This window comes from Lichenostomus cassidix, chromosome Z (assembly GCF_008360975.1).
Source record: "Lichenostomus cassidix isolate B80296 chromosome Z, HeHo_3.0, whole genome shotgun sequence".
Taxonomy (NCBI): domain Eukaryota; kingdom Metazoa; phylum Chordata; class Aves; order Passeriformes; family Meliphagidae; genus Lichenostomus; species Lichenostomus cassidix.
Window position 1 is genome coordinate 15194524 of NC_139511.1, and position 25726 is coordinate 15220249.

A 25726-nucleotide genomic window follows, 5' to 3' on the forward strand; every position below is an offset into this window, starting at 1 on the left:
AGTACAGGTGTATCTGTTCATTCTGAATGCATCTGTTCAGTGTGAAAGGTTAGAGACGTATTTAAACTACCTACCTGTATATTTGCTCAAGACCACTTGGGCTGCTGGTACAGCATTCATTTGAACAATGTTGTACAGATACAGTTCAGTGTTTCTGTTGGCTTTATCCTGCAGTGTTGAACATACCCAGTGGGCATAGCCTTTTGCTCCCTCAGTCTAAAGAAACAAACAGAGACACGCCCCAAAATAGGAATCATTAACCTGCTCAAGATACAGAAAAATAATTACATATCATAATAATAATTCCATGTTTTAGGACAGAGTTTTGGCTAAAAATCTGCATCAGTGTTCAGCAGAAGAATATACCAAACTGAATTCTTCCACACATACTTTTAACTTGCCCTCTGGGCAAAGCAAATTCTTACATTTTCCTATAACATGTTGAATTACTGTAGGGATGACAGGCAAAAAAAAAAAAAGACAGAATGAGTCCTCCACTGTTTTAGAACTCAGGGTCCTGACAATATCCTTGCTCTCTCCAGAAATAATATGCCTTTGATCTATGTCCAGTTCTGTGGGAACATGGAGAATGTTTCTTCATGACTTATAGGGCTGATTTCTTGAACCCTTGGTACAAAAGCATTTTATAAAGTAACTGCCTACTGTACAATATCAGCGTAAGTCAGAAACAACAATATGGAAGTCAGACAATCTCATCTGAAACATGATTGTAGCAGCTTTGCTATTCAAGACATGCCCATTAAAAAAAAAATCTCCTAAGTAGAGAGACTGGATATACAAAAACTTCAGAACAATACAAGTGTTACACTTACATGCATACTGAGTTCAGTCGTGTGCCTGAAGAGATCCATAGTATCATAGCTGCCTATGGTTTCTGCAATAAGAGCCTATAGAGAAGCAAGAGTTGCTACGGTCACGTACTTTAAAAATTATGACATTGACAAATACCTTAGCACATATTAAGTCAGGCATATCTTAAGCATTCAACATGAGGACACTTATTCTCATACTCTCCAAGCAAGACTGGTTTTAAAAAGAAAATTCACACAAGAGGAACACAAGCAGTTTTCACTGCATCAGTAATTTAAAGTCTTTGGCTGCTACCCTGCATGCTTCAGGACAAAGACTTGTGTGTGTTAGAACAACTCATAGCAACTTTTGACAGGAGCTGAATTTCAACATGTGATGATGTTTCCTAGGATCCAGTTTTCAATTAGGTATCATCAGCAGGTGAGCAGCATGGATTTATGAAGTGCACTTAATATCATAAAACTCACAAGTGTATCAACTATTCACAGATGCCCTAGATATCAGAAGGAGCACATCAGCTCTAAGTGTCAGGGGAGGAAGGGACTTCCCAGAAAATGAGGGTACATTAGAAGCTTACTCATTCTAACAGTGGTGTTAGAAAGGGGGACTGAGAAGAGAGTTAGGGGGTGCCATATAATGAACTAGTAGTATAGCTGAAGCTGAAGTAACTATCACCTTATAAAGACAGTGCTTTGTTGACAACTGTCTATATAGAGCCTCAGAGCATAGTGATTATTTTGCTAATAGTTTGTGATGGAACTTACAATATCAGCCAGAAAAACATCATGTGAGTGTGCCTGATGATAAGCATAGCTTCCATTGTATTACCGCTATGGAAACAACAGAAATAGAAGCTCCCTTTACTTAAAACACAATTTTTAGGAGCATGAGTAAGTCCCAGTTTTTAGGATGAAGTTTAAGTCTGCTCTTTGACAGCTGGTTTTTGTGTGCAGTTTTATGGTTTTTCATCATACCTGTCCAATCCAACACAACAAGTAAGAAGGCTCCAGAGACTGGGCTATCTTGAAGGCTTCATGAGCTTGCTGTAAAACCAAAGATAACATTGCTGTTTGACTGCCTGGCATGGTAACAGGGCACTTCTGAGTACACACAGTTATTAGTGTACCTGCAGTAGTACTAGAAGAGACTTAATGGACCAAATTAGGCCACTGCTTAGAAACCTCTTCTGTACAGAACAATGCATCGCTCAGAGAAATAAACCAGTATACTCTTAAAGAAAATGTAAAAAAAATTCCAAAAAATTCCCAAAAAATTGGAAAACTTCCCAACATCCCAAAGTTTCCCTCCCTTCTAAATACACTTCCTTCTCGGCTAGAGTTTAGAAGCTAGATCAACCTTTGGAACAATTTAAAATTTGCTTTTTCATAATACAAACATATTTTCAAAAGGATAAAACTGATGATCACCCACAAGTCATCTCCCTATGGCCTACATATGCTTAAGTGTTCCTCCCTCAATTTGGCACAAAGTGAACAAAGTCTTAGCAGTAAGCAGCCTGTACCATCAAGTTATTTTCTTAAAAATAATTCTGTCCATCACATGTCCAATCAAACAAAATTCCAATGATTCCAACCAGCAAATAGGACAGGATGTACTTTAGCTGCATGAGAGCTCAAGGCTTCACTTAAAATGTACTCTAATTTTTCTCTAGAGAAACTCTGAAGATTAGAGTGTTACAGTAAATCATACATCTGCTGATGAGCAGAAAGTAGGTATCTACAGGAACTCAAACACTGAAAGTTCAACTAGAAGTTTTTGGCCAAACCTGGCATGCCCTGGTTTGACTAACCACTTCTCTGTCCTTCCAGTAAGTTTTCATTCCAATTAGTTACTTGGAAAACAATTCGGCAGAATTTCACAATTCACAGTTCACTTAGCCTTAGCCCCTCCAGAAAAAATACTTAATTTATCTGCATTCCTCAAGCGTCAATCTAATTTCTTTTGAAGGACATAGATTTTTTGAATTTGAAAGGGGCACTCCTATCCCCATATACACCCTTACAAAAAAACAGAAAGGAAAATTATACTTGAGGATGGGAAATGGGTTACCTCAATATTTCCAGTTACAAGATACAAAACTCCCAAGTTGGTCCAGGCAACAACATTCTAAATAGAACAAATAGAGTTAAAACCAATATATTATTACACTATTCAAAAATAACAGTGCATCAAGGGAAAAATCTTAAATGCCCACTTGAAACAGATGGCAGCTGCCTACAGCACTTACAATTTGCTCAGCTTGAACAGATTTGATGAACGAATGTTGAGCAAGAGCATAATTCCCAATAGCTGGAGGGAGAAAGAAAAAAGGAGAGCTAGATGTAACTGAATTGCAAAACACCATTAGTCAAACTGCCTTCTAATTTAGGATATTATGGAGCTAGGGCTGTTACTGAAGACTTACCACTGCAAGAAGCAACTACACCAAGCGCATTCCAATAAAGATGATTTTTGCTGTCAAGTCTCACGGCTTTTTTGAGACACTGGAAGAAAATCAAACGTGGATTATAATGATTAGGAGATCAAAATTGAAGTCTTTATGCACTCACTTATTCAGAGACGTAGGTTTTATTGTGTACAGAGAGAGTACGCAGAGAAGGATGAACATCAATTTAAAGAATTAACCAGGAAATACAGGCAGTACCTGCAAAGACTTCTCTAGCAGTTCACTGATCTCATTCATGTCAGTGCCCACTGCTGTGAGGTGCTCTGCTTGTCGATAATAATTTATTCCAAGATCACACCATATGCTAGGCAAAGGCATCAGTTTTAAAGCTCTGCCATAACACCTACAGAAACATGAATCACAGAATCATTACTCCAAGTCCCTACACAAAGAGCTGAAAGCTTTAAAATCATTAAAGAGTGCATAAAAACCTAAAACCTTAAAAAAGTAAAGTAAACATGCATAAATACAAACAAAACTAGACAAAAATTGAAAGCAAAAAACAACTAACACATTTTCATTCAGACTTACCGTCACAGAATCATCCTAGCCTAAAGACAATCTGTAATGCACACTTATGAAACCATGCGCGTGGTTACGTAGGTGCGCATTAAATCAAAGCTCTGTCAGCAACATTTTGCATGCTTTTACTTGAAACAAACATCAGTCATTTTTACAGCTCAGGAGGCTTCCCCTAGGAAGTATTTGACTTTGAAGATCATGGTTGAGATTTGCCAAGTGGCTGCATTTCCTGCCTTGCAGGTCCAGCTGAAAAAAGCTCAGAGAGACTCAGAAGAGTGAATTAATGATATTGTTTCAAGAAAGAGGTACAGACAGAAAGCTGTAAGTATTATCTTGGACTTCAGTTGTCCCAAGAGAATTAGTTAGCAAATACTGCAACAACTGCATTTAAAGAGGCATGATTTGTGGAATAGAAGGGAGAATGTGCTCCATGCACCTGGTGACAGAAAAAAGAGCAGGTGCTGACAGCACTGTGGCAATACAGGAAACATACCCTGAAATGAGTAGTGTAACCTGAAAGAAGCATGAGAATCTATTTACCCAATATGCATATATGAACTAAGACTTTACAAAGTCTTTAACTGCAGAAAAGCTCTTCATAATTAAAAAATATTACCTTCCTCCCAGTATGAGCAGCTCATTTTTCTTCAGCATCTGCTTGGTTGTATTTTCACCCAGAAGGGATCCTAGTACTTGAACATTCACTTTGGTTGGTGAAATAACATGCACACTAGTACAGGTATCTCCTAACAGTTTCCAGAGGCAAGATACATCAGGACGGTGCTTTACTGCCCTACAATTATAAAGAAAACACACAAAACACCCATTCAGACACTTCAACTTCCTTTTCTGAAAGAAAGTGCCACTTTGAAGAGTGGCATTACCTCAAATGCAATCAATCAATGAGCTGTTTGATTTAATACAGTTTCTTTCTATTCAAGCTATAGGTATAGAAGATCAAAAATTAAAAAGAAAGAACAGCAAAAAACAACCAAACAAAAACCACCTTTTCAGCTCACTACATGCACTCCTGCATCATCATATTACAAGACATGACTCATCTGCAGAAACCTGATGGACCTTCTCATCTAACAGCAGTTATTCCAAGGTTTAATTTAGGACATTTTGTATGAAATGCAAAACAAAAAGACTGAGAGAAGGAAGGAGTATTTTCCTCTTATCCATTATTTTTGGTAGGAATCCACTCCTCCCAGACCCATGTATCAGGACTACACAAGAGAATTCTGTGTCATTTCACACTGTTGTTATAATCAAATGACTCTGTATCTTTAAAAAGAAAAAACCCAGAAGTCTGTAACTGCCATTCATTTAAGCAGCCTGTGTCTAGAATCTATTATTCAAACCTCTTGACACATTCTTACTTCTAGATTAGAAGCCCTAGTCCATTTGATTCAGTTTAACTGAAAATCCTCACATAACTCTTATTTTTCTGCCTATCAACCCACAATTCCAGTGGAAATTAAATAAGTGAATATTTAGTACTAACCTTGTAAAATATGCAAGAGCCTGCTCTATGTAATCCACAGCCTTCCTATCGAAATAGTTATCAAGGGCTGATCTTGCCAGCATGAGATAACACTCACCAAGTCCTGAATGTAAGAGAAAATATCGTCTGTGAAAAGAAATGCTTTTATGATATGCTTAAAAAATACAGTGGGGAAGGAAGCCAGAAGCCTGGTCAGCATTCTGCTTTACACAAAAATTTATAACCTGCACACGTTATAACAAAATCAAAAGACCCACACTACTCAAAACAGAGACTTTGCTTTTAAACTATCTTGTGAAGTGTGAACTGTAGAATTATTTGGCTATTAAACCTAATTAATTAATAAAACACAGCATTTAAGCTTAGGGTTTGTCTTCAACTGTGACGTAAAGCCCTCCTGAGAAATCTGCATTGTTAACTCTTTGACAAATGTGCCAACTTTCAGTTTACCTGTGTCAAAAATCAACCCTGAAATAAACAAGGAATAAAGAATGTCAGAGTAGGCAAAAAGGAAAGTCATCTATGAAGACTTGAAGCCAACATTATTTAATCCTATTTATATAAGAATTTACTTAATATGGTATACTGGGTCTGGCTGAAATGGAGCTAACTTTCCCCACAGTAACCCTCATAGTGCTGTGCTATGTACTGGTAGCTGGAAAGGTGCTGATAACATACAAGTGTTTTGGCTGCTGATGAACAGTGCTTGGAACAGCACCAAGGCAGTCTTTCCAACATTCTCCACTTCAGCAGTAGGCTGGGGGTGGTCAAAATCCTGATAGGAGATCCAGCCAGGACAGCTGACCTAAACTGACCACAGGGATATTCCATACCATATCACATCTGTTCAGCCATAAAAGCTGAGAGAAAGATGGAAGAGGTGGGGGATCACTTGCTATCACATTTGTTTTTCGGAGCAATCACTAGGTAGACTGCAGTCCTACTTCATGAGAAGTCGCTGGACTTTGCCTGCTGAGAGGAAGTAGAGAATAAATTTTGTTGTCCTTTGCTTCTGCATGTGGCCCTCGCTTTTGCTTTGTAAAACTCCATTTAGCTTGACACATGAGTTTCTTCACTCTTATTTTGTCCTCTGTTTACATCCTGCTGAGAATGGGAGTGACAGAGGAGCTTGGTGGGCAGCTGATGTCCAGACAAGGTCAACTACCACAACAGGAAATAATACCCACTATTAAAAAGGAGCTGCCTCTAATGACACAATTTCTAACATTTTGGAAATAGTAACTGCTTGCTTTATACATCTGCTGGTACCAGCAGTGATTCTGTCTGGCAGTAAGTCACTGGATATGAGTACCATTAATTCTCAGTATTATGATGACAGTTCTGAAGCTACCCTCCTTGTGCTATTGTAATCCTGCACCTATACCAAAATAGCATTTTGCAAGAGTCTTTATCTTGGCCCCTACAGAAGTCCCAAGATCATGAGCTTATCAGGTGTCAAGATGCTCTGTAACGAAAAAACAAAATTGATTTTATTACCCAAAATTACACACTAAAAGATATGCTAGAACAGAGGCAGAATAAACATATCACTTAATAGCACAAAAGAAAAATATGTTGAAAAGATGCACTGAAGTAACACTAGTCATCCTCTCACCTACCAGAGACTATGCTTGCAACAACTCAACTCAGAAACTGTTTAAATCAGCCAGAACAGTATAAAAAGAACACTGATGAGACAGTCAAAGAACTTCAGAGACTTTTAAGATCCAGAAAAACTAGAATGTCAGACCAAACATCATAAAAAGTCTCCAACAAAGTGAAGATTGGAGACTCAAAAGGATTTAGAGCTTAGAGCTAACAAACCAGAGATTAGGATGTCAGCAGCTATGAAAGAAGACTTGTGAGATATAAGAAAATAGTAAGGATAAAGGCAGCTATGGGGAGAATCTCAGTACTGTGTATCTAAGTACCCTAAAAACATTTTGTTCCTAGTAACACTGTGAACTGTCACCTAGAGACACTGAAAAAGCCATACACACGTGCACATATTTATACAGAACCTTTGCAAACTGCTGGTGCAGTCAGCTGTTGCCTTCTTGCCCAACAACTAGTAAATCTACCTATCTACAACACTCTCCAACTCTGTTATGAAGCTTTTGCCATGTCACTTTACTCTGGAGAACTCCAATCAATGGAGTTACACAGGAGGAAGTAGAGATGTCAACCACACTATAAGTCTTTCAGATGAAAAAAAACCCACTCTTGCAATAATAACCCAACATTTCTGACTTAACTCTTACAAGAATCAGTTTAGATTCATCCAAAAATCAAAAGGCCTTACAGAATGAAAAAATAACTAAAAATTCAAACCAGTATCAAGCAGCAAACAGCAACTGTTTCAGATAGGTATATGGAGTAAGAATGATCGAAGACTAAGTCGCAGGGAAAATGCAAACAGAGCAATTACTCATTTTTAATAAAAATTTTTTATGTATTTCCTGCATTATATAACTTCAGAATCACAGTTCCATCACCAGGGAGAAGTTCCAATTGCTCCATTTCTCTCTGCTCCTACCTATATATTGAAGATCTCTACTCTTGCCACCTGTAGCACTTCTGAGACCTCTCAGGATTTATTGCTATTTCTCATTACCTGAAAAAGCTCAGGTCACAAGACTAACACAAGAAGTGAAGAATGCATGGTCAGGAGCAGAAGAAAATCAGTATATGCCCAACTCTTTGAAATGGCAGTCTGAATCCACTGCCTGTTGAGCTAGTGTTTTACTGCTCAGGTGAAACTGCAGCACTGTTAGTTAGCTGGCTTCCTCTACATACCTTCAATTCTTCTACTCATTTGGTGTGGTAGTCACACAGGATTAATTCCCTTTCATACCTCTTTGAAAGAGAAATAATCACTCCTATTCATCATGGTTTAAGAGCTTTTCAGGTATTTGTACTACTACAAAATAGCTTTTATGCAGGGGACCTCATGGCTCTACATACCCAAAATACAACTCTATCCTTCATGCAAGGAAACCCCAATACACCAAGAACCCCTCCAAAAGACTGAAACACCACAGTGTGTAAAGGGAGGAAAAGTGAACATTTTGAAATTCAGGCATACTACCTTTCAGTGCAGGCACATAGTTTTCCGTCTTCTTTAAAATTTGTTGATAGGTAGCTATAGCATTTTCATATTTGCCTAGAATCTGCTCAAGTGCTGCAGCTCTGTAAACGCTGTACACGAGTCCTGGGTTCAGCTCACTTGCTTTCCTGAAGGATTTCAGAGCTGTTGAGTAGCTACCTCTGTTCAAATAAGCCTCTCCTAAAGACTCCCAGCAGTTGGAATCCTTTGGATCAGCCCTCAGAGCTGCCTGCAAACTGAATACATCAAGATAAAAATTAATTTAAATAAAACATGATTTAACTTAACAAAATTATTTTCTCTCATTGTATACACTCAGGACACTAGTTTTGCATTATATACTCTTCAGGACACAAATGCACAATTACATAGAACTTTTAAACACAGCATAGTAGCTTATTTTATCTTCAGAGAGCATTATACAGTTTTAGGCATTGTACCTTATCCCAGCTATTCAGTGCTATACCAGGTTTGTCTGTGCATGTCAAAACGGTACAAAACACTGCTATGTTACCAAGACTACTTTCTTTGAATTCTAGAACTGAAGAGAGACACAGCTTGCTCAGACCCGTTTCCCATTGTTTATTACAAGCTGTAATCAGATAACTTGTTTTGAAAACTTACTATAAACAAAGACCAGACCACTTAATTGGGATTTGTAGGAAAGGATTTAAACCAACCACCAGTTCTCTTACTCAGCCACTGCTTGTGACGGCTGACCAATTCTCAGGTAATAAAGTCCGCGATGAAGCCAGGCCCATTTTGCTGTACCAGGTCTTGCTTTTTCAGTTACTTCGTTCAGGATTGACAGTGCAGTGTCCTAACAAAACACCAAAATGCCAAGTTAGTAAACAAGAAACATTTAAAAAATATTCTTATGATTTTCTATGCTTTCCTCAAAGCACCAAGGTGGAGGATGGAAAAAAGAAGTAGTACAAGCTAAATAAAGAAACCCCTCTAACCTTCTCTTCATGTTCCCTACTTAAAAAGTCCTTCATTTGTATCACACATGTGATGATTCCAATGCAATGCTTTGTTAGCCCAAGATAAATTTAATTTGGAATTGGAACACAAAATTGAAGCAGGTCCAACTATAAAAGCTGCTAAGCAATGACAAAACATTTGTTTTCATATCTTAAATACAGAAGAAACCTGAAATCATTCCCCAAAGAGAAGGATTAATAGAAGAACAAAATAGCAGCAGTTTGAAATTTTGAATGTACAATACCATGTCTCCAAGTTCCACACTTAAGTTTACAGCTGCTGCTCCAGATTCTTCATCCATCTCATCCAGTTCAAAAGCCTTTTTATAGCAACCACGAGCTCTACTTTTGTCTCTGGCAATGTCTCTGTAGTAGTTACCTAGATAATAAAAGGCACTTCCCAAGTAGCTGTCCAATTTTGCAGCCTATAAGGAAATATGAACACAACATCAGACAGCATTTTGAAGGATTATACTGATAGACAGGTCCAGTGATAACTACTTGTTCAGTCTCTGCTTATCATATTTTTAAGCCTCTTCTGTGATATATCTGAGTTGTCAAACTTTATTTTAAAATTGCACAGATTACCTGAGCTTTCAATATCTGGAAAATCCGCTACAAATCTCATGACACAAAACATTTTGTACACTAAGCACTAAAATAGTTATGCTAGGAGAAAGCAGATCTTTATGATATGTCACAAATTTCACATCCTACCCTGTTTCAATCATTATGTTCATACTCTTAACATATTACACCACAATTAACTCCAGCCTTTTCTAAAGTTTCAGCTCCTTCTTAGATGCATGGCAGATTTGCTTATACTTATTAAATCCATAGCCTCCAAGCAGCAGGGAACAGCTTTGTCAATGGCAATAAAGATCACATAAAATGGTTTAGAACCAAAAGTACTGTTCATTTCAACTACATTTGCCACTATGCTCTGCTGCTATTAAAGTGCAAACAGTAGGCAATGATTTGAGTTACAGATACCCATCAAGAAGTTACATGGTGAGTTTACAATGCCCGGAGTTTCATTTTGTATATTCCCATGTTACCAATAGAGATGTCAAACTAAATCTTCTGGAATCATATAATGATCTATGCTCAGAGAAAAAGGCACAACCATTCATTGAAAAGAAGAAAACAAAAGCAGGAGAGTCAAGGTAATTGAAGAGCTCCTTGCAATGCCTTTTTTCCACAGCAGAAACTGGTTTACTGGCTTTGGAGGCTTATACATTGTAACAAGGAGAATATTCAAGTCTCTCATTCCAGTCAGTGTTATTTTCCATATTTGGCTTCTGATGTAGGAAAACACTAACCCTACATAAAGAGTTGAAACCAGTCTTTACCTTCAAGAACTGAGTGAGTGCTTTTCCTTTGTCTTTTTTTGTCTCATCACTCATGAACCAGTATGTGAGCCCCAAGTACTGATGATACTCTGCAGTTCCAGCCTTTCGTTCAATAGCACTTAGAAAACTAAATAAAATGAACACAGGTCAGATCAGACAAATTCTCAAAAGCTGCAAAACACTATATTCTACTCTCCCATAACCTTCCCCTGTTAGAGAAAATTTAAAAAGTCTACCTTTTTTCTGCCTGTTCATAGTTCTTTTGGGAATAATGGAGGAAACCCTCTAGAGCATGGGCCTCAGCCAGATCAGGGTGGGACAACAGGAGCTCTTGTGAAATCTGCAAAAGGATGTAATTTTTCCCCAGTTCCTTCCTCCATGACACCTAGAATTGTACTTAGTTCACAGGAATGACAAAAAGCACTAACCTTTGAAGCTTGATCCATTAAACCTTTGTTTAGATAAGCCTGACCCCTGAGAGCTGAAACCACTGGATCACTGCTTGCATCTACCATCTAGAAAACCAAGTAATAAACACAATCAATTTATACTCTCCCCACATTAAGAAGTCAAAGGTGTCAAAAGCAGACAGACTACATGAAGATAAAGAAAGCATTTAGATGTTTTCTCTATTAACCCTGAGAAGACTTAGAATAATTCTGATTAAGATCAACTATAAGATTGCAGAGAGCAAGGACAAAGATACAGAAATATGAAGAACAACAATGAATCTGTGAGACAAAAATAAGGGGAAGCAACTTCTGCCAAGGCTTAACCATGCGATCTTAAAGAAATATGTTCTTCTTCATGACTAATGACACGTGAATGAAGGACATGGGAGGCAGGATTATAACATGAATTCAAATTAAGATGAATAACAGCCACAAAACTAGCAAGAACCCAGCAGCAGTGAGCAAGACCAGACAAAGTCAAAAGTGACAGCTTCTAAAATTAAAATTGCCAATGAAAAAGAGATGCAGCAAAGCCTGAAAAAGCAGGGATGGAAGAAACATTTTAATTACATGACAGCTGGTAGGAACAGTCTAAACCACAAAGTTGAAAGGAGACAAGGGTAGAAATACTTAAATACAGCTTAAATACAGAAAGGTAAGAGCACTTTTTAATATGAAAAAAAAAACCCAAACATTTTAGTCAATAAAAATACCTGCTCAAGTGCTTTAATGGCTTCTTCTGCAGCATCAGCATCAGCTATTTTAATCAAAGTCTCTGCTTTCAACTGAAGGGCAAGGTTCTTCCACTGAAGATTAGGACCCTCAGGAGTTCCAAGAGCCTCAAGAGCTGTTGACAAGAAGAACCTTTCATCAAGTTAAACTAGAAAAGAAAAGGTACAAAGAGCAGCACTCTTCCAAATACTTTTAAAATCCTGTTAATGACAATATTTCTGTCTAACAGAACATCATTTGGTCTGCTCTCCCCCACATAAAAGAAATTGTCCAGTAACATTTCTATTCATTCAATTTTAAAAATTAATTCTAGGGAGGTTGTCTCAGATGCATGGATACTGATTGTTTTCTAGCTGCTGACCTTATAAACGGAATGCTACCATTCCTCCTGTTTGAGTTATGAAGAAATAATGACCTTTCAACAAACGAGTTATTTGGCACTTCAGTGTTTACATAAAAGAATATTACTGAAACCAGGGATTTACCTTGGTGCCAATACAGAAGTTACTTTGTACCCTTCAATGCAGTTCTGATTACATTTCCAATACACAGTATCATCTCACCTCAGAGACTGATGGCATCTCCGTTGAGTATCAGCACTCTCCAAAGGCAAGAATTTCTTGCATAACTCAATTAATTGCATTTATTTATTTTCATGAATGATAAACTCTTGTCTGATTTCACATGTCCACTAAGACAGGACAAGTAAAAAGCAACGTGTCCCCAAAATCCTCTCCCAACTTTCCACACATGCTTTGGACTCAAGGAAAATTTCTGCATCAACATCCTTTAGCAAGGAACAATACCTTAACTTCCTCCTTGCACTGAAAAACAAAACTTGTTTTCTTTGCTCTGAGCTTGCCATTTTAGTTGCATTTGGTACTAGCCAGACGTCACATAGGAAAACAAAACATTCAATCTTTATTTATATTCCACATCATTTGCATCTTCACAGGGTTCAAAATTATCTCTTCTCCAGACTGGAAAAGGACTTGACAGGCTGTTTATTTGTTCTCATATGCTGCATTTTTTTATCCATTTGATCAACCTTATTACTAGTCTATGAAATTCTACTCTTATTTTCTTTTAGAGATGGGGTGGATAGGTAGTAAAACTACACACATATTTTATTATGCTGCTGAAGTTTTTAAAGCCACTGTGTGTTGATAGTATGCCTCACTAACCATTCCCTTCCAAGACTGCTAGTATTTGCCTTGCCTGTAAAGCATAGAAGAGGAAACAGTACTATCTTTTCACACAGAATGAGGACTTCCTGCACTCTGCATCAATGCCAGTGTAGGATAGCTTTGCGAGAACATTTCTTCCCACAACTCTATGACTCTGCATTAAAATAGTTAATAAAATGCTATAGTCTTAACACTTAGTTATGCTATCTGATAGTCACCTCAAAGTTTTGCAGTCTGCTTTTAACAGCAGCAAACTATAAGCTTATTATTCAGTATTCAGAAATAGCACAGGTAATGGGGAAAGTGTCAGGGACACTTCCTTCCAGCCTGAAAACAGACATAATTACCACACTGTGCTCTACCTTTTAACTTACTTAAAGCAAAAAAACCCAACACCCAATGCTACAACTCTACTTCTTAACCCAAGGCTACTTAGTTTCCTTAACAATTATGTAAGAGATCTTGCAAATCAACACCTGGAAATCTCCCTTATCTATGTGGTAAGCTCCTTGAACGAGTTCTAAATAAGCAAATTTTAAAAGGCCATGCTGTCTATCCCCAAAATATTTTTCTACATAAATTCTTTAACTGTATTGTTTCAATTTTAACTAATTCAATCACTAAATATACCAGACCTGTCAGTGGTTTTCCTGAACTTTTCTAGGACTTTCTTTAAAATTTAGAGCCATGCTATCTACTTCAAGCAGTTGGGTGCCAATACAGTTTCAGCAAGCAATTATTTAAACCCCTTAACACTTCAGCATTTTCACCTTTATCTTCCTCAGTCAGTTCTTAAATCGGTACCTCATAGTTTCTTAATGCTGCTGTGAGTTTCCTAGTCTTGTTCTACAGACACTGCTATTAACACTATAATCACAGACAAGTTGTTAGATAAATCTGCTGAAAAGAAGGGTCATGGTCTAAAGTCACCCTGAGCTCTTCCACACTGAACACAGGTGGGAAAAGAATTACCTAATTTTCATCCTTTCTGCAATAAATTTCCTTTTACCAACTTTACTCAGTTTTAATTTTTTCTCCACACAAATTCATAGGTCTTTTGAATTTTCCTCGCTAGCAAGTATTTTCCCTTCATTTCTTGGAAAAATCCTGACTGTTTAGCCAGGTCTGCATGCTTTTACTTCTTCAAGTCTTTCTTGAGAAATTTTTCACTGCATTTGCCCTGCTAGTAAAAAGTCCACTTTAGCTGCCCCTTCATGTATAACCACCAGACAGTGGCTCTGTTCAGGCAAGATATGCATCACCAGATCACAATAACTGCCCTCACTGCCAGCTTGCACAGATGAAGTTTTATACTCAGTGAGATTTCTTCAGATGCAGTTGTACTATGCATAATTTCTGCATTTTACATTAACTTGATTAAAAATTTATCTTTCAGGTTGAAACACGATGTCTACCAGACCAAATATTTGTGACACCTACCCTTGTGGTTTCAGGCAATCTTTTCTTTGCCAGCACTGGTCAACCACCAGCAGAAGCAGCACACTAGAACATGTAAACCTTCTAAATATTAACCATCAGACAGCTTTCTCGATGCACTTAGCCAAGTAATCAGGTTTAACTATTCTAGCTAACAGTTTTGTTAGTCTCTGTTCCTGAGACTAAGCAGCATAAGGTGCTTCTCAGCTGTCATAAACCAAGAGGGGTAGCACAAGCTTGAGACTGCAAAAAGCAAGTGCCTGTGACTACTGCAAACTCAGACCTACCACACAAAGGCCACATTGGCTGGACTACATAAAGCAGTGTACCTCTGCAGTTGCTCTTTCAATTAGCAGGCAGTTACCTTGATTGCAGGACAGGACAGCGTTCCTCTGTTCGTGAATTTTCATCTGTGCCTCTGCTAAATAATACCATGCTGCTGGACACTGGTTAGTCTTCTGCAAACCTAATAAGAGTTCAAAAAATACAATTTAAAAAGTTGCTAAGACACAGTACCTGGTAGATACTGTATTTCCATATAATGCCATCAAAAACGTATTATCAATCAGATAGTAAGACTTGTAATTAATTTTTTCTTTGAGTCTCATTTTAGACTGTTTTAGACATAGAGGTCTCCATGCAACAAGGCAAAAACTAAAGGAAAAAAGCACATAAGTTTCAGTCAGGCTTAATTCTGCATATAACATTACATATACTGAAACTTTCTGATGAACATGCCTTAACCAAAGATTCACTAATAAGACTGAATTTTTGTCTTCTGATATATAACTACTGAATAATGCCTCAAAGCCTGAGATGCAAACATGTGGCTTCTTGGAAAAGACATTATTTCCAAACTCTATATATTTACACATTATACCAAGAGCCTTGTTTTGACATTCTCTCTGCTGTGAGCAAGGTCTACATGTAAAAGTAGAAACACAAAAAACAACTTAACTAAAATAAAATACTATCTTTTGTCAAAAACAGGATATATGTTTTGTCAAAACATACAATGGTCATTTAAGGTAGAAGAATTTGTTTTCCAAGGAACATTTTTTTCCACTTAGGCACACGAAATTTTTATTTTGTACTTTAGAAAAGATGTTCTTTTACCCTAAACTACTACTGTAGAATATTCCAGAATATTCAATTTCAGAAACAATCTTATTCTAAACCTAGGAGAATGGATGCAGAATATCACAGCATAGTCTGATTGACTCATGAACACTTACATCCCAGTTATTTATCAAGTTTTCAATATAAGCTACCACAGCAGCACAGCGAGAGTGGGCAGTCTCATTTTCCCACTAGCATACTTATGAGTACTTTGCAAAGAGCTTTGCCATTTCAGTACAAGCAAGTTAACTTAAAGATGAGTAAGCCAACTCTTCAGCAGATATGGTTACTGTAAAACAACAACTAAAAAAGAAACTCTTACAATATTTCTCTCTAGATACTCAATGTAAGCCTTTACCCAATATAAGAGTTAAGAGGTCTTAAAAAGAAGTAACTTCAGAGAAAATTCATCTCTGTTCAGGTAGAGAAATGCAGTGACTCTACTAGAGTAAAATTACATTTTACTTTAGAAATACCACATTCTTTCATTCACTGCTACTGCTCCATTTACTGTTTCATACAGTTATTTCCTGATAACAGTAGGATTTAAAATATAGTATAAATCCTACTGTAGGATTAAAAATAGATACATTAAAACTCTACAGAGCTCACTATAATACAAATGAAAGGCTTCAGAGATGTCACAATTAAAGCTGTATTTAAAAAATTTCAACAAAATCAAAGTGTTCAACATTCTTTAAAAATCTAGCTGGTTTTAGAACTGGCAAACTACTATGCACGTATAAGATTCCCTAACTATTCAACATAAACTAAAGCTGGGTTCAAGTTACAGACTACCTATATCTTGTATTACACATTTACCTTCAGTAAGACTCTTAACAGCCTCCTTGTACTTCTTTTCTTTGAGGCATTTTATACCAAAACCAATGATGCCCGGACCACTACTTGTATCCATCTCCAAAAGCCTAGAGAAACACTGCAGGGCCTTTTCCGATAAAATACCTGGTTTCAGAAAAATACACATTTTATAGAGTTTTAGATTAAGAAGACAACTGCAACAGGATACCTTATCTACAAAAACAACCATTATCCTTTGAGCTCAAAGTGATTTTCCAAAGGCATTAACTTCTTATCATCCTCTATCCCACAAAAAATCCAAAACCCAAGAAGTAATCTAAATACTCAGAACTGTGAAACAAAATCAACGGACAGTCTGAAACCTGAATAACCACTTTTGCTAAATCACTACAGGTATACTTCCATAATTATTAAATATTAATTCCTTCATATGCTTTTCATATAAGTCCAGCTGAATGCCCACATATCAAAATCTGCCACAAATAAATCAAAATAATTTCCTTCCAGAACAGGTATTATGTACCTACAAATTTGCTGCGATAAGCTTGCTGTAACAACCTTGCTGTGACACCATGTAATTTCATGTTTTAGCTTAATTTTAACTGATGCCACTAACTTTTGATGCTTGTGTTTAGTTGTGATTGTAGACTTGGCAATGCTTAAAGGAACTGTTGTGATTTGTTGCAACAACCTTCAAACTAGTACTTTCTTAAAGAAATTAATGCTTTGATTTGCATTTGCTAAAGGTGACTTTAAAATGCATCTCAGTTAACAAGCCTACAAGAAGCACAGGACATGATGGATTAAAACATATGACTCAGATATAAACAAACAGACTTACTAAAATATAAGCAGCATCCTTCCCACTCCCAGAAGTCTGTAGGACGGTGAGATGCTGTCAAACCATTGATATACAAGAACTACACCAACTTTTTCCTTTGAAAATTAGTTTCTGCTTGTTTCTCCAAAATGTAAAGCATTTTAAAATGCTTTACAAATTGAGAGTCTGGGCCTCATTTCGAATCCAAGTGAGATATTCTCATTTGCTTTCTTTTGCTACATTATACCATTTCTTCAAAACAGGAAAAGGCCTTTTTCTACCTAAGCTGAAAGTTATTTCTAGAGGGTTTCATTTTCTGATTTTGCTTCATTGCTTTGAAAAGAAATAAAATCAACTTCTTATGCCATAGACAATAGAATGAAAAGCCAAAAATCTAATAATTACTGTTGAAAATTATGAGAAAGGGTCCAACACTATTGGAATGTTGTTGAGTAAACGCCCCAAAATAGTAATGCATAGTTTCAGATCCCTGCACTTCTGAACACACCATGTTTTGACTCTAAAGGTCAAGAAGCTAGTCTTCATTTATCTGGAGAGGCTGCTTTCAAGTAAGGCATTCTTTCTCTGAGGCTTCAAAGAGTTGGACTTAGCTCACAGGAAGATTTTGTCACTTAAGAGTCACTACTCAGTTACAGGACTATGAAATGACAAGTCATAGGACCAAACACTATTTCCAGAAACATAACATAGAAGTACATACTTGTACTGGGTTACGAATGGTAAAAGCTTGTAAACAGATTGTCAGAAAAACAACTACAAAAGATAAAATTTAAGCTCTAGAAATGCCTACATCCATCCTACTCACCTGAATTCACAAAGTGCAAGCAAAGTACTTCCAAAGGATAACTCATATTAGGGTACAAAGCCATCATATCATGACAGGCTTTTTCCAACCTAGCTACTTCATGAGGAAACTTGAAACAAAGAAAAAGTAATTAGTTATTTGTGTGAGTTATCAGATGTGATATAATATATCTATTCTCTTACTAAGACACCTTAAAATAACCTTACTTTTGACAAGCATTGTATAAAATCTTTGTAAAGGTTTTGGTGGTCTTCACCAGGAACAGCGTCAGCAGAGTCCAGTGCATGTTCAAATGCAGTCAAAAGCTGAAATAAGAAAAAATCAGAAGTGCAAAAAAAAATTACTCCATGGAAATGTTATCTTCACAGAACAGAATGCTTCAGTTGGAAGGATCATACAACAATCATCTAGTCCACATGCCTCACCACTTGGGATCTGTTCAGAAGCTAAAGTGTGTCATTAAGGGCATTGGCCAAATACCTCTTGAACACTGATAGATTTGGAGCATCAATTGACTTTCCAGGAAGGTCGCTTCAATGTTTGACCACCCTTTTGGTAAAGAAATGTTGCTACATGTCAAGTCCTGTGAACCATTCCCACACATTCTATCACTAGATGCCAGAAAGAATAGTGCAGTACTGCTCTCTCCACTTCCCCTCCTCAGGAAGCTGCAGATAGTAGAGGTCACTCTCAGTCTCCTACAAACTAGGCAAACCCAGCCAAATCATCAGCTCCTTAGAAGACATGCCTTCTAGCCCTTCCATATTAAAGTGGATAGGTACATGTTACTACCTGGATCCTACTCATTAAGCTTACACTAGTGCTATGAGCAGAGAAACTCATAACTCAAGTTCCTTAGAGGCAGCACACAGCATCTAAAGCACATAAATTGTCTAGCACAATCTGAAGCAGTAATATGCTGCCACATAACATAAAATGGTACAAGGAAGGTAGAATTTGTCAGAACATACATTCTTCTTCAAACCTAATCCCAAATCAAAGAAGAAACTTATGTTACTGTCCTGTAGGGTCACCTGTCAGCCCTTCTCTCGGCTCTAGTCTAGAAGTCTAGTCTTTCTTTTTCTTGACTATATATGGGAGAACATAGGGACCAGGGTGCAGGCTTACAAAGAAGCATGCTAAACAAAAAGTTGTACACAGCTTGCCACAAGAGAAATACTAAAGTGTGTTGCCTTCTGGTCCACAGCCTTCTAGGTTCAGATGCTTTACTCAAAAGTGCAGTAAATTGTAGATTTGCAAGTGAAACCTACTCGTGATGTTTATGCCTTTTTATTTTTTTCTATTTTAAAGTTATTTTTTTCTTTCCAAAAAAGAAAGAAGTGCTGCCAGCAGGTTCTCTTTTTTATACTAGCTCATAAGTTAAGGCCTTTGCCTTCTCAAAAGTAGAGATCCAGATTCAACTTTCTGCCATCTGAAATTACTTCAATTTGAATTTTCTCCTTTCTGAAGCACTGCTATCAAGCAGACTGGAATTGAGAAATTTCCACCTTTCGTGTTGAAGGAGGTTCCTCTTGCAAGAACAGATGAATCAGATAAAACAAAATTAACTTTGTCCAAAGAGAACACAGGACGAGTATAACTCATTATCATTTTGTTGTTTCAATCAGCTGTGACACTTTTCTAAGAAGTGAGAACTTAGCATCTAAAGGAGAAAAGAAAATTTAACCAAAACATTTCTGTCTAGGATAAAAAATAGGTACAAACAAATGGAAAAACCTCACAAAAACCACCTCTTCCAACTTGGATGAAAGCAAGAGGAAGTTTGTTGTTTTGAAGAACATCCCCACTGGTTTTGTGTGGCAAGGCTTCGCTAGTGGGAGCCTAAGTGGGGTGGTCTCTAGGAGATGCTGCTAGAAGCTTCTTGCATGTCTGGCCAAGTCAATGCCAGCTGGCTTCAAGACAGACATGCTGCTGTTGGCTGAGGCTGCAAGCATCAGCAATGATGGTAGGGCCTCTGGGTTAACAGATTTAAGAAGAGAAAGAAACCAGTGCAACAACACTTATAGCCAGAGAGAGGAGTGAGAATATTTGAGAACAAGAAAAAGATCCATGCTGGAGCAGTCTGTTACTGAAGGACTGCACCCTGTGGAATGAACCATGCAGGAACAGTTTGTGAAGAATTTAGGTGACTCATTACACCTAAGGCTCACCTCAGGCTGCTGCACAGTTGCCGGTTTTGTCCGAATGTAAAATTGCCCAGCTTTTCCTGAGAAGCTTAGTACCTCTGAACATTGAGACAGTCAACTCAGACAAACAGGCTTCAATTACTAGCTGCACTGTACATATATATGTACCTAGCTCAACAAGGAGTGAGAAACATTACCAACTGCCCAGTCTTATTATCCTGGTTCCTCGTACTGTCTTTCAGTAACTGGATCAACTTCTTCCAGAGCTGATGAAGCTCTGCCTTTTCTGCTCCTTCCTCCTGCTTCCTCCGTATTAGCTTCTGCCAAGTTTCAGCCACCTGTCAACAGGAACAAATGACCCATGCTGTTACACTTCAAAGAGTTGAAGGTCTGACAAAAGTATATTCAACTTGTCACCAAAATTCACCAAAACCCGGGTAAATAAAACTCCTCAACACCCATGGAGCATTAAGAAATCAGCATTATTTGGTAAGGGATGCACAGGGGAATGCTCCACCTAGCGTGCATTCTGACCCTCTGCAAGTGCATTGCTTATATACAGTCACTGTACACATATTATAGTAACTCATTACCATAAAGCTCTCCCCTGGTTCAGTCTTTTCATAGTCTTCTTTTGGCTGTGGCTGCATTCCTAAGCCAGATGTCCTTCCGTTACCTTTCTTCTGTCCTTGCTCAGAAAGCAGATCCTGCACACCCGATTTCTTTGCTAAAAGTGCACACACCCAGTAGAATTCCTTATTCTTGGACTAACCCCTTGGTATCAAACTCTATCACACTAGCATAGACAACAGAGTAGCATTTAAAGTAACCCAGATTTGCCTGCTTTCTGATTAAAAAAATAACAAGTCCCAAAGCATTGTGTGGGATCTTTCCACCTTCCAAGGTACAGTAAGGTAGAGAACATCAAGAGGTTCTCTACATGAATTTTGAACACATGGATTCTGCTTCTGGGTGGAAATCAACAGTAAAAGAAGACCAAAAGAGTCATTTAACAAACTCTGAAGAAAAAAGTCTTATTGGATCTATAGCACTACAAACAAAAAGAGAACAAAAGCAGAAGTCCATGCTGAAATTCCAGTGTGGAAAACTCAACAGAACTGAAAAGAAAAATACAACTTTGAAGGCTAACTTCAGTTTCTTTTTCCATATAGAGTAAGTCTGCCATCATATGCTAAATTATCAGCATTAAATTTAGTTTAAAAACCTGGTAGACAGTGAGGCTTTGGAGCTAATTAAGTCTTCAGCCTGACGGTCTGTGTAATGTAAAACTTTTCTTTGTTGATTGTTGGAGGAAAGGTGGGAAGATGACATGGAGTACAACCATGCACCACCCTGTAAGAAAGAGCCTTTCAAAGAGCAAAGGAAAAGTGAACAACATGCCACCAAAAGCATTCTGTAACATTATTATAGAGGTTGCAGGAAACATTACTACTGAACCACGCAGGTATTTAACAACTCCATGTCGTGGTACTGACCAGAGTCATGATGATTTCTGCAAAGCTTGTGTTGCTCTGAAGAGGGTTTTCGTGTCCTTACCACTGTGTGTAGTACTGGGAATGCAGTACATAAGACACTGGCAAATGAGTTCAGGTTGTGTACGTATCCCACCTTAACCTCTAGAATGAAGCAGCAGTGACAGCCTAGGAAGGGATCACCCCATCAGTGAAGGTTCATCAGACACCTAGTACTGGCCAAGCAAGGCAAAGGGCAACTGACTCATACATACTGCCTGTAAATGTGCATTTGAGACCATTTTTGACTCCTAGAAGTACAACAGAAGAATGATATTCTACCCTTTCAGCCTCAATATTAATAGTCTTTGCCAGTTCTACCAGTTTAATGAATTGCATCCAAGTCTCACCCAGTGGAAAAGAAAAAATAGTTAAAATCAGTTCTTCTGGGTTGTGGTCCACAAGGAGATCTAAAGTGGTCCATAAAAGTGGGGATTCCTTGATGAAAAGTAGCTAGATCAAATGGAAAATTACTGTTTGAATAAAGAAAGTAAAGTGTGTGACCTACCTCTAAATATTTCTTTTCTTGATGATATAGTTCCACAAGCTTGTTACATACATCACACCATTTCTGCTTGTCACCACTAAAAAGAAGTAAGAAAATCCCCCCAAAACAAGGTGAGTTTTTCATATAACAGTATAATGTTTTTCAAATTCTGGCAATTAATTTTCAGTAGGTTCGGTTGTTGAACTAATATTTAGAACAAATACTACAAATTGCCCTAGAAATTTTACTCATTGCTGTTCTCAATTAAAAAAAATACTTTTAGGGACTGTGCTATTTTTTTTGACCAATTTGCAAAATAAGGGAACAATCAAACACTCCAGTCAGCTACAGTGACAGCTCAGTTAGGTGTGTTTAGAACTGTGCCTCTACGAATTGCATGACACATACTCTGTGATCTTAAAGCAGTACAAGATAAGCTTTCTTATTAATGCAGACAATGAACTATCAAAGGTAAATGCTTCAAGGCAGGGAGTTTAGACAGGAATAGGATAACACAGAATTCCCTAAACTACTAACCTCAAGTACAACTAAACTAAGAGAGTTTTGCTCTACCAAAGACAGGAAAAAGAAACCTTATCTTATTAGAGAAAACCTTAGTAAATAGGCCTGAACCACTGATGTGACATGGCTTTAAAAAATCCAAAGTCTACACCATATATCAGCAATGATATTCACTAAACTAGAAATCTTAAGACTGAATTTATGGCATTCGATATCCTTTACCTTTCATAGAGTTCCAAGAGTTTTTGGTAAACATCTGCTAAGTCTCCTTTGACATCAATTTGGTTGGGTTTCTCATATAAATTTGCTAATCCCTTAACAAAAAAAAACCAAAAAAAGAAAAGGAAGTAAGATTTTTTGGTCAATGGTTATGTTTTATGAGAACACTACCTGTTATGCCTACAAAAATTATTCCTTTGCCTCCAGTGGGGTCAAGTGTTAATCTATCAAACACGATGCAGTTTCTAAACAGTCCACTCAATCTACTTATATTAAGTGAAAAGCTTTCCCCACTTTCTTAACTAATACCAACAATTCTTTGAAACTTTTATATATTACATGATCTTGTCCACACAAAAGACAACATAAAAGTTCACTAGGCAGTATCATGAAATATATATAATATGCAAAATATATAATAATATAGATATACATACAAGTATTGTAGCAAGAAAGCCAGAATCTGATTGCAAAAGTGAGAAAATTTCAACACACTGAATTCAGGCCCCAACAGTTACACTTTAAAATAGTATTTATACTGAAAATATTAACAACCTTATTTCTTTAGAAAAGCATCAATTGTTGATATCACCAACAGATTTAATATGCAACCTTATGCTTCATGTATCTCCAAATAAAACAATTGTACATTGCAAATCTATATTAAGATAGGCTATAATGTATACATGACCCAGCACACAGCTATTTTACATGTATACTTCTGCTTTTAAGTAACAAAAAATTCATTAACAATCCTCTTGATGCTGAAAGCTGCAAAAATACATTACTACATAAAATATTTTCACTCTGTAAGAGAAGAACTGTCAAGCCTTTCTTGAGCTACCAGCATAGAAAATTTTACAAGGGACAAATTCACTGGTTTTGTTTCAATTCATGCTCTCCCTTGCATGTCTCACAGCTATGTAGTCTACACAAGAAATACAAACTGAAATATGCCGAAACTAAAGGTCACCATAGTTTTACACTGGACGCTCCAAAGCTTTCTCAGAATTTAAGGCCCTCAAGAAAACAAGATACAAGTCTTAACTCTACTTTGTTCCATAGTGGTATCTTTGAGGGAAACAAAAAGTGGACAGTCACGTACCTGCCATGCCAGTAACTGGTTTGGTTCAAGTTCAATAGCCTTCTTATATGCTCCTTTGGCCTGATCAGGCTGCTCTAACTCAGCAGCTGCCAGGCCAATGAACACCCAAGCATTGTAGTTATTTTTCTCTTGCTTCAAGACTGCCTAGAAACACACAATTTTAAGTAAAACCAATGAAAGAAGTGTAAGTTATAGATCCATTTATTTACTTTTATCACTGCAGTTTGGTGGATTATTTTATATGGCAATACTAGAAGTAATTTTTAGGAAGACACTGAGATTGGTAACTTTAGCTTCTTATGCCAGAGGATGCTTCATACCTGAAGTGTTGAGCTGGTAACCCATATCTACAGCTCAGCAGTTAAAGCACTCCTGGAAGGTCTGGATTAGAAATGGATTTTTATATCTATCATTCTAGACTTAAAACTCTTATTGCCACATGTAAGCGAATTCAAAAGGAAGGTGAATGAAAGTTGACATGTGGGAAACTAACATAAATAAACACTTAAGTGTATTTCTGAAATAAACAGTTTAAATCTGAAAATCCATCTCAACTATCACATCAATATGGTTCTCTACACTCTGCACTGCTATACACCTGTAGGGGTATGGGAACACAAACAAAACGTGCAAAAAGCCCCAAACTTACCTTCCAAGTATAAAATTAATTACCTTGCAATGTTTTAAGGCCTCCTTATACTCTTTATTCTTTATTGCGTCTCTAGCACTCTTTAATGCTGCCTTCACCTCCTTATTTGACATTGTGGCTGCCAAATACAAAGGGTGTATCATCAGTTCTTGTAAAAACGACATTCTGAGCATACAAAATGTTTATACCTTTATTGCACAGAGATGTTTTTATACAGAAATATAGTGCAATATGCCAAAACGCATACAGCACTAGAAACTGATGGTAAAAATAACACGCATTAGCTCCAATGCGGTATTATGCCATTATGCCAAACAGTTAAATGATACAAAGTAGCTACCCCAGAATGAAACTTTTCTTACAGGTTAAGATAAATTTAAGCAGGAAGAGAGGCATTTAAAGAGCCCTTAGTTAGACTTAGGAGAAAACACCCTGCACATAGAAATTCCTCTTTAAAAGAAGCAAAGCAGTGAACTGTGCTTAAGAGCCGTACTGCCCGAGACGTGTGTTTCAGGGGCTGCTAAGTGCTTTTCTTGTGTGCTTTCCCCAGCAGCACCATGGCCATCTGCCACTTACCCCCGGCGGGACCCTCCCTGCGCCACTCCCTCCACACACACGGCAGGCTCTGCTTCTCACTACAGCCACGAATCAAAGCAGAACAAGCATTCAAGGACACACCAAAGAGGCACTGGCACTTTAGAACATAATCATGCACTGTCACGGTGCATGTGGTAAACATTTTGCCTTAAAAAGCACTTTACAAACACCACAGCCAAAGCTGCCGAGATGGGATGAGGCTGAGGAACAACAGCGCTGGTGCCAGCATCCAAAAAGATGGAAAAAGCAACCAGCTAAAGAGCAAAAAATCTTTTTAGGAGCTGAAAAGCAAAAACAAAAGAATGGCT

The 25726-nt window shown here is 37.5% G+C and overlaps 1 protein-coding gene across 3 annotated transcripts in view; it reads right to left on the minus strand.

The window, feature by feature from the left end:
- SKIC3 (SKI3 subunit of superkiller complex) overlaps positions 1 to 25726 on the minus strand; it is a 52259-nt gene that overhangs the window by 26011 nt on the left and 522 nt on the right. For 2 of the 3 annotated variants that reach the window (XR_014846715.1, XM_085042110.1), the window contains exons 1-25: positions 24845 to 24979; positions 24173 to 24316; positions 23071 to 23162; positions 22348 to 22423; positions 20505 to 20645; positions 18367 to 18465; positions 18161 to 18269; positions 16518 to 16658; positions 14941 to 15042; positions 11934 to 12067; positions 11197 to 11283; positions 11005 to 11108; positions 10769 to 10895; positions 9662 to 9841; positions 9129 to 9253; positions 8416 to 8669; positions 5328 to 5430; positions 4437 to 4613; positions 3497 to 3641; positions 3257 to 3335; positions 3080 to 3141; positions 2902 to 2958; positions 1806 to 1874; positions 834 to 908; positions 75 to 216 (exon numbers count right to left, since the gene is read on the minus strand). Coding sequence is in view for 2 of the 3 variants with exons in the window: in XM_085042110.1 (XP_084898236.1) it covers positions 75 to 216; positions 834 to 908; positions 1806 to 1874; positions 2902 to 2958; positions 3080 to 3141; positions 3257 to 3335; positions 3497 to 3641; positions 4437 to 4613; positions 5328 to 5430; positions 8416 to 8669; positions 9129 to 9253; positions 9662 to 9841; positions 10769 to 10895; positions 11005 to 11108; positions 11197 to 11283; positions 11934 to 12067; positions 14941 to 15042; positions 16518 to 16658; positions 18161 to 18269; positions 18367 to 18465; positions 20505 to 20645; positions 22348 to 22423; positions 23071 to 23162; positions 24173 to 24316; positions 24845 to 24964 (2944 nt within the window). In the remaining variant the exon portion in view is untranslated. Of the gene's footprint in view, positions 1 to 74; positions 217 to 833; positions 909 to 1805; positions 1875 to 2901; positions 2959 to 3079; positions 3142 to 3256; positions 3336 to 3496; positions 3642 to 4436; positions 4614 to 5327; positions 5431 to 8415; positions 8670 to 9128; positions 9254 to 9661; positions 9842 to 10768; positions 10896 to 11004; positions 11109 to 11196; positions 11284 to 11933; positions 12068 to 14940; positions 15043 to 16517; positions 16659 to 18160; positions 18270 to 18366; positions 18466 to 20504; positions 20646 to 22347; positions 22424 to 23070; positions 23163 to 24172; positions 24317 to 24844; positions 24980 to 25726 lie in introns of those variants that run through there. The other variant, XM_085042111.1, reaches the window with a different exon arrangement.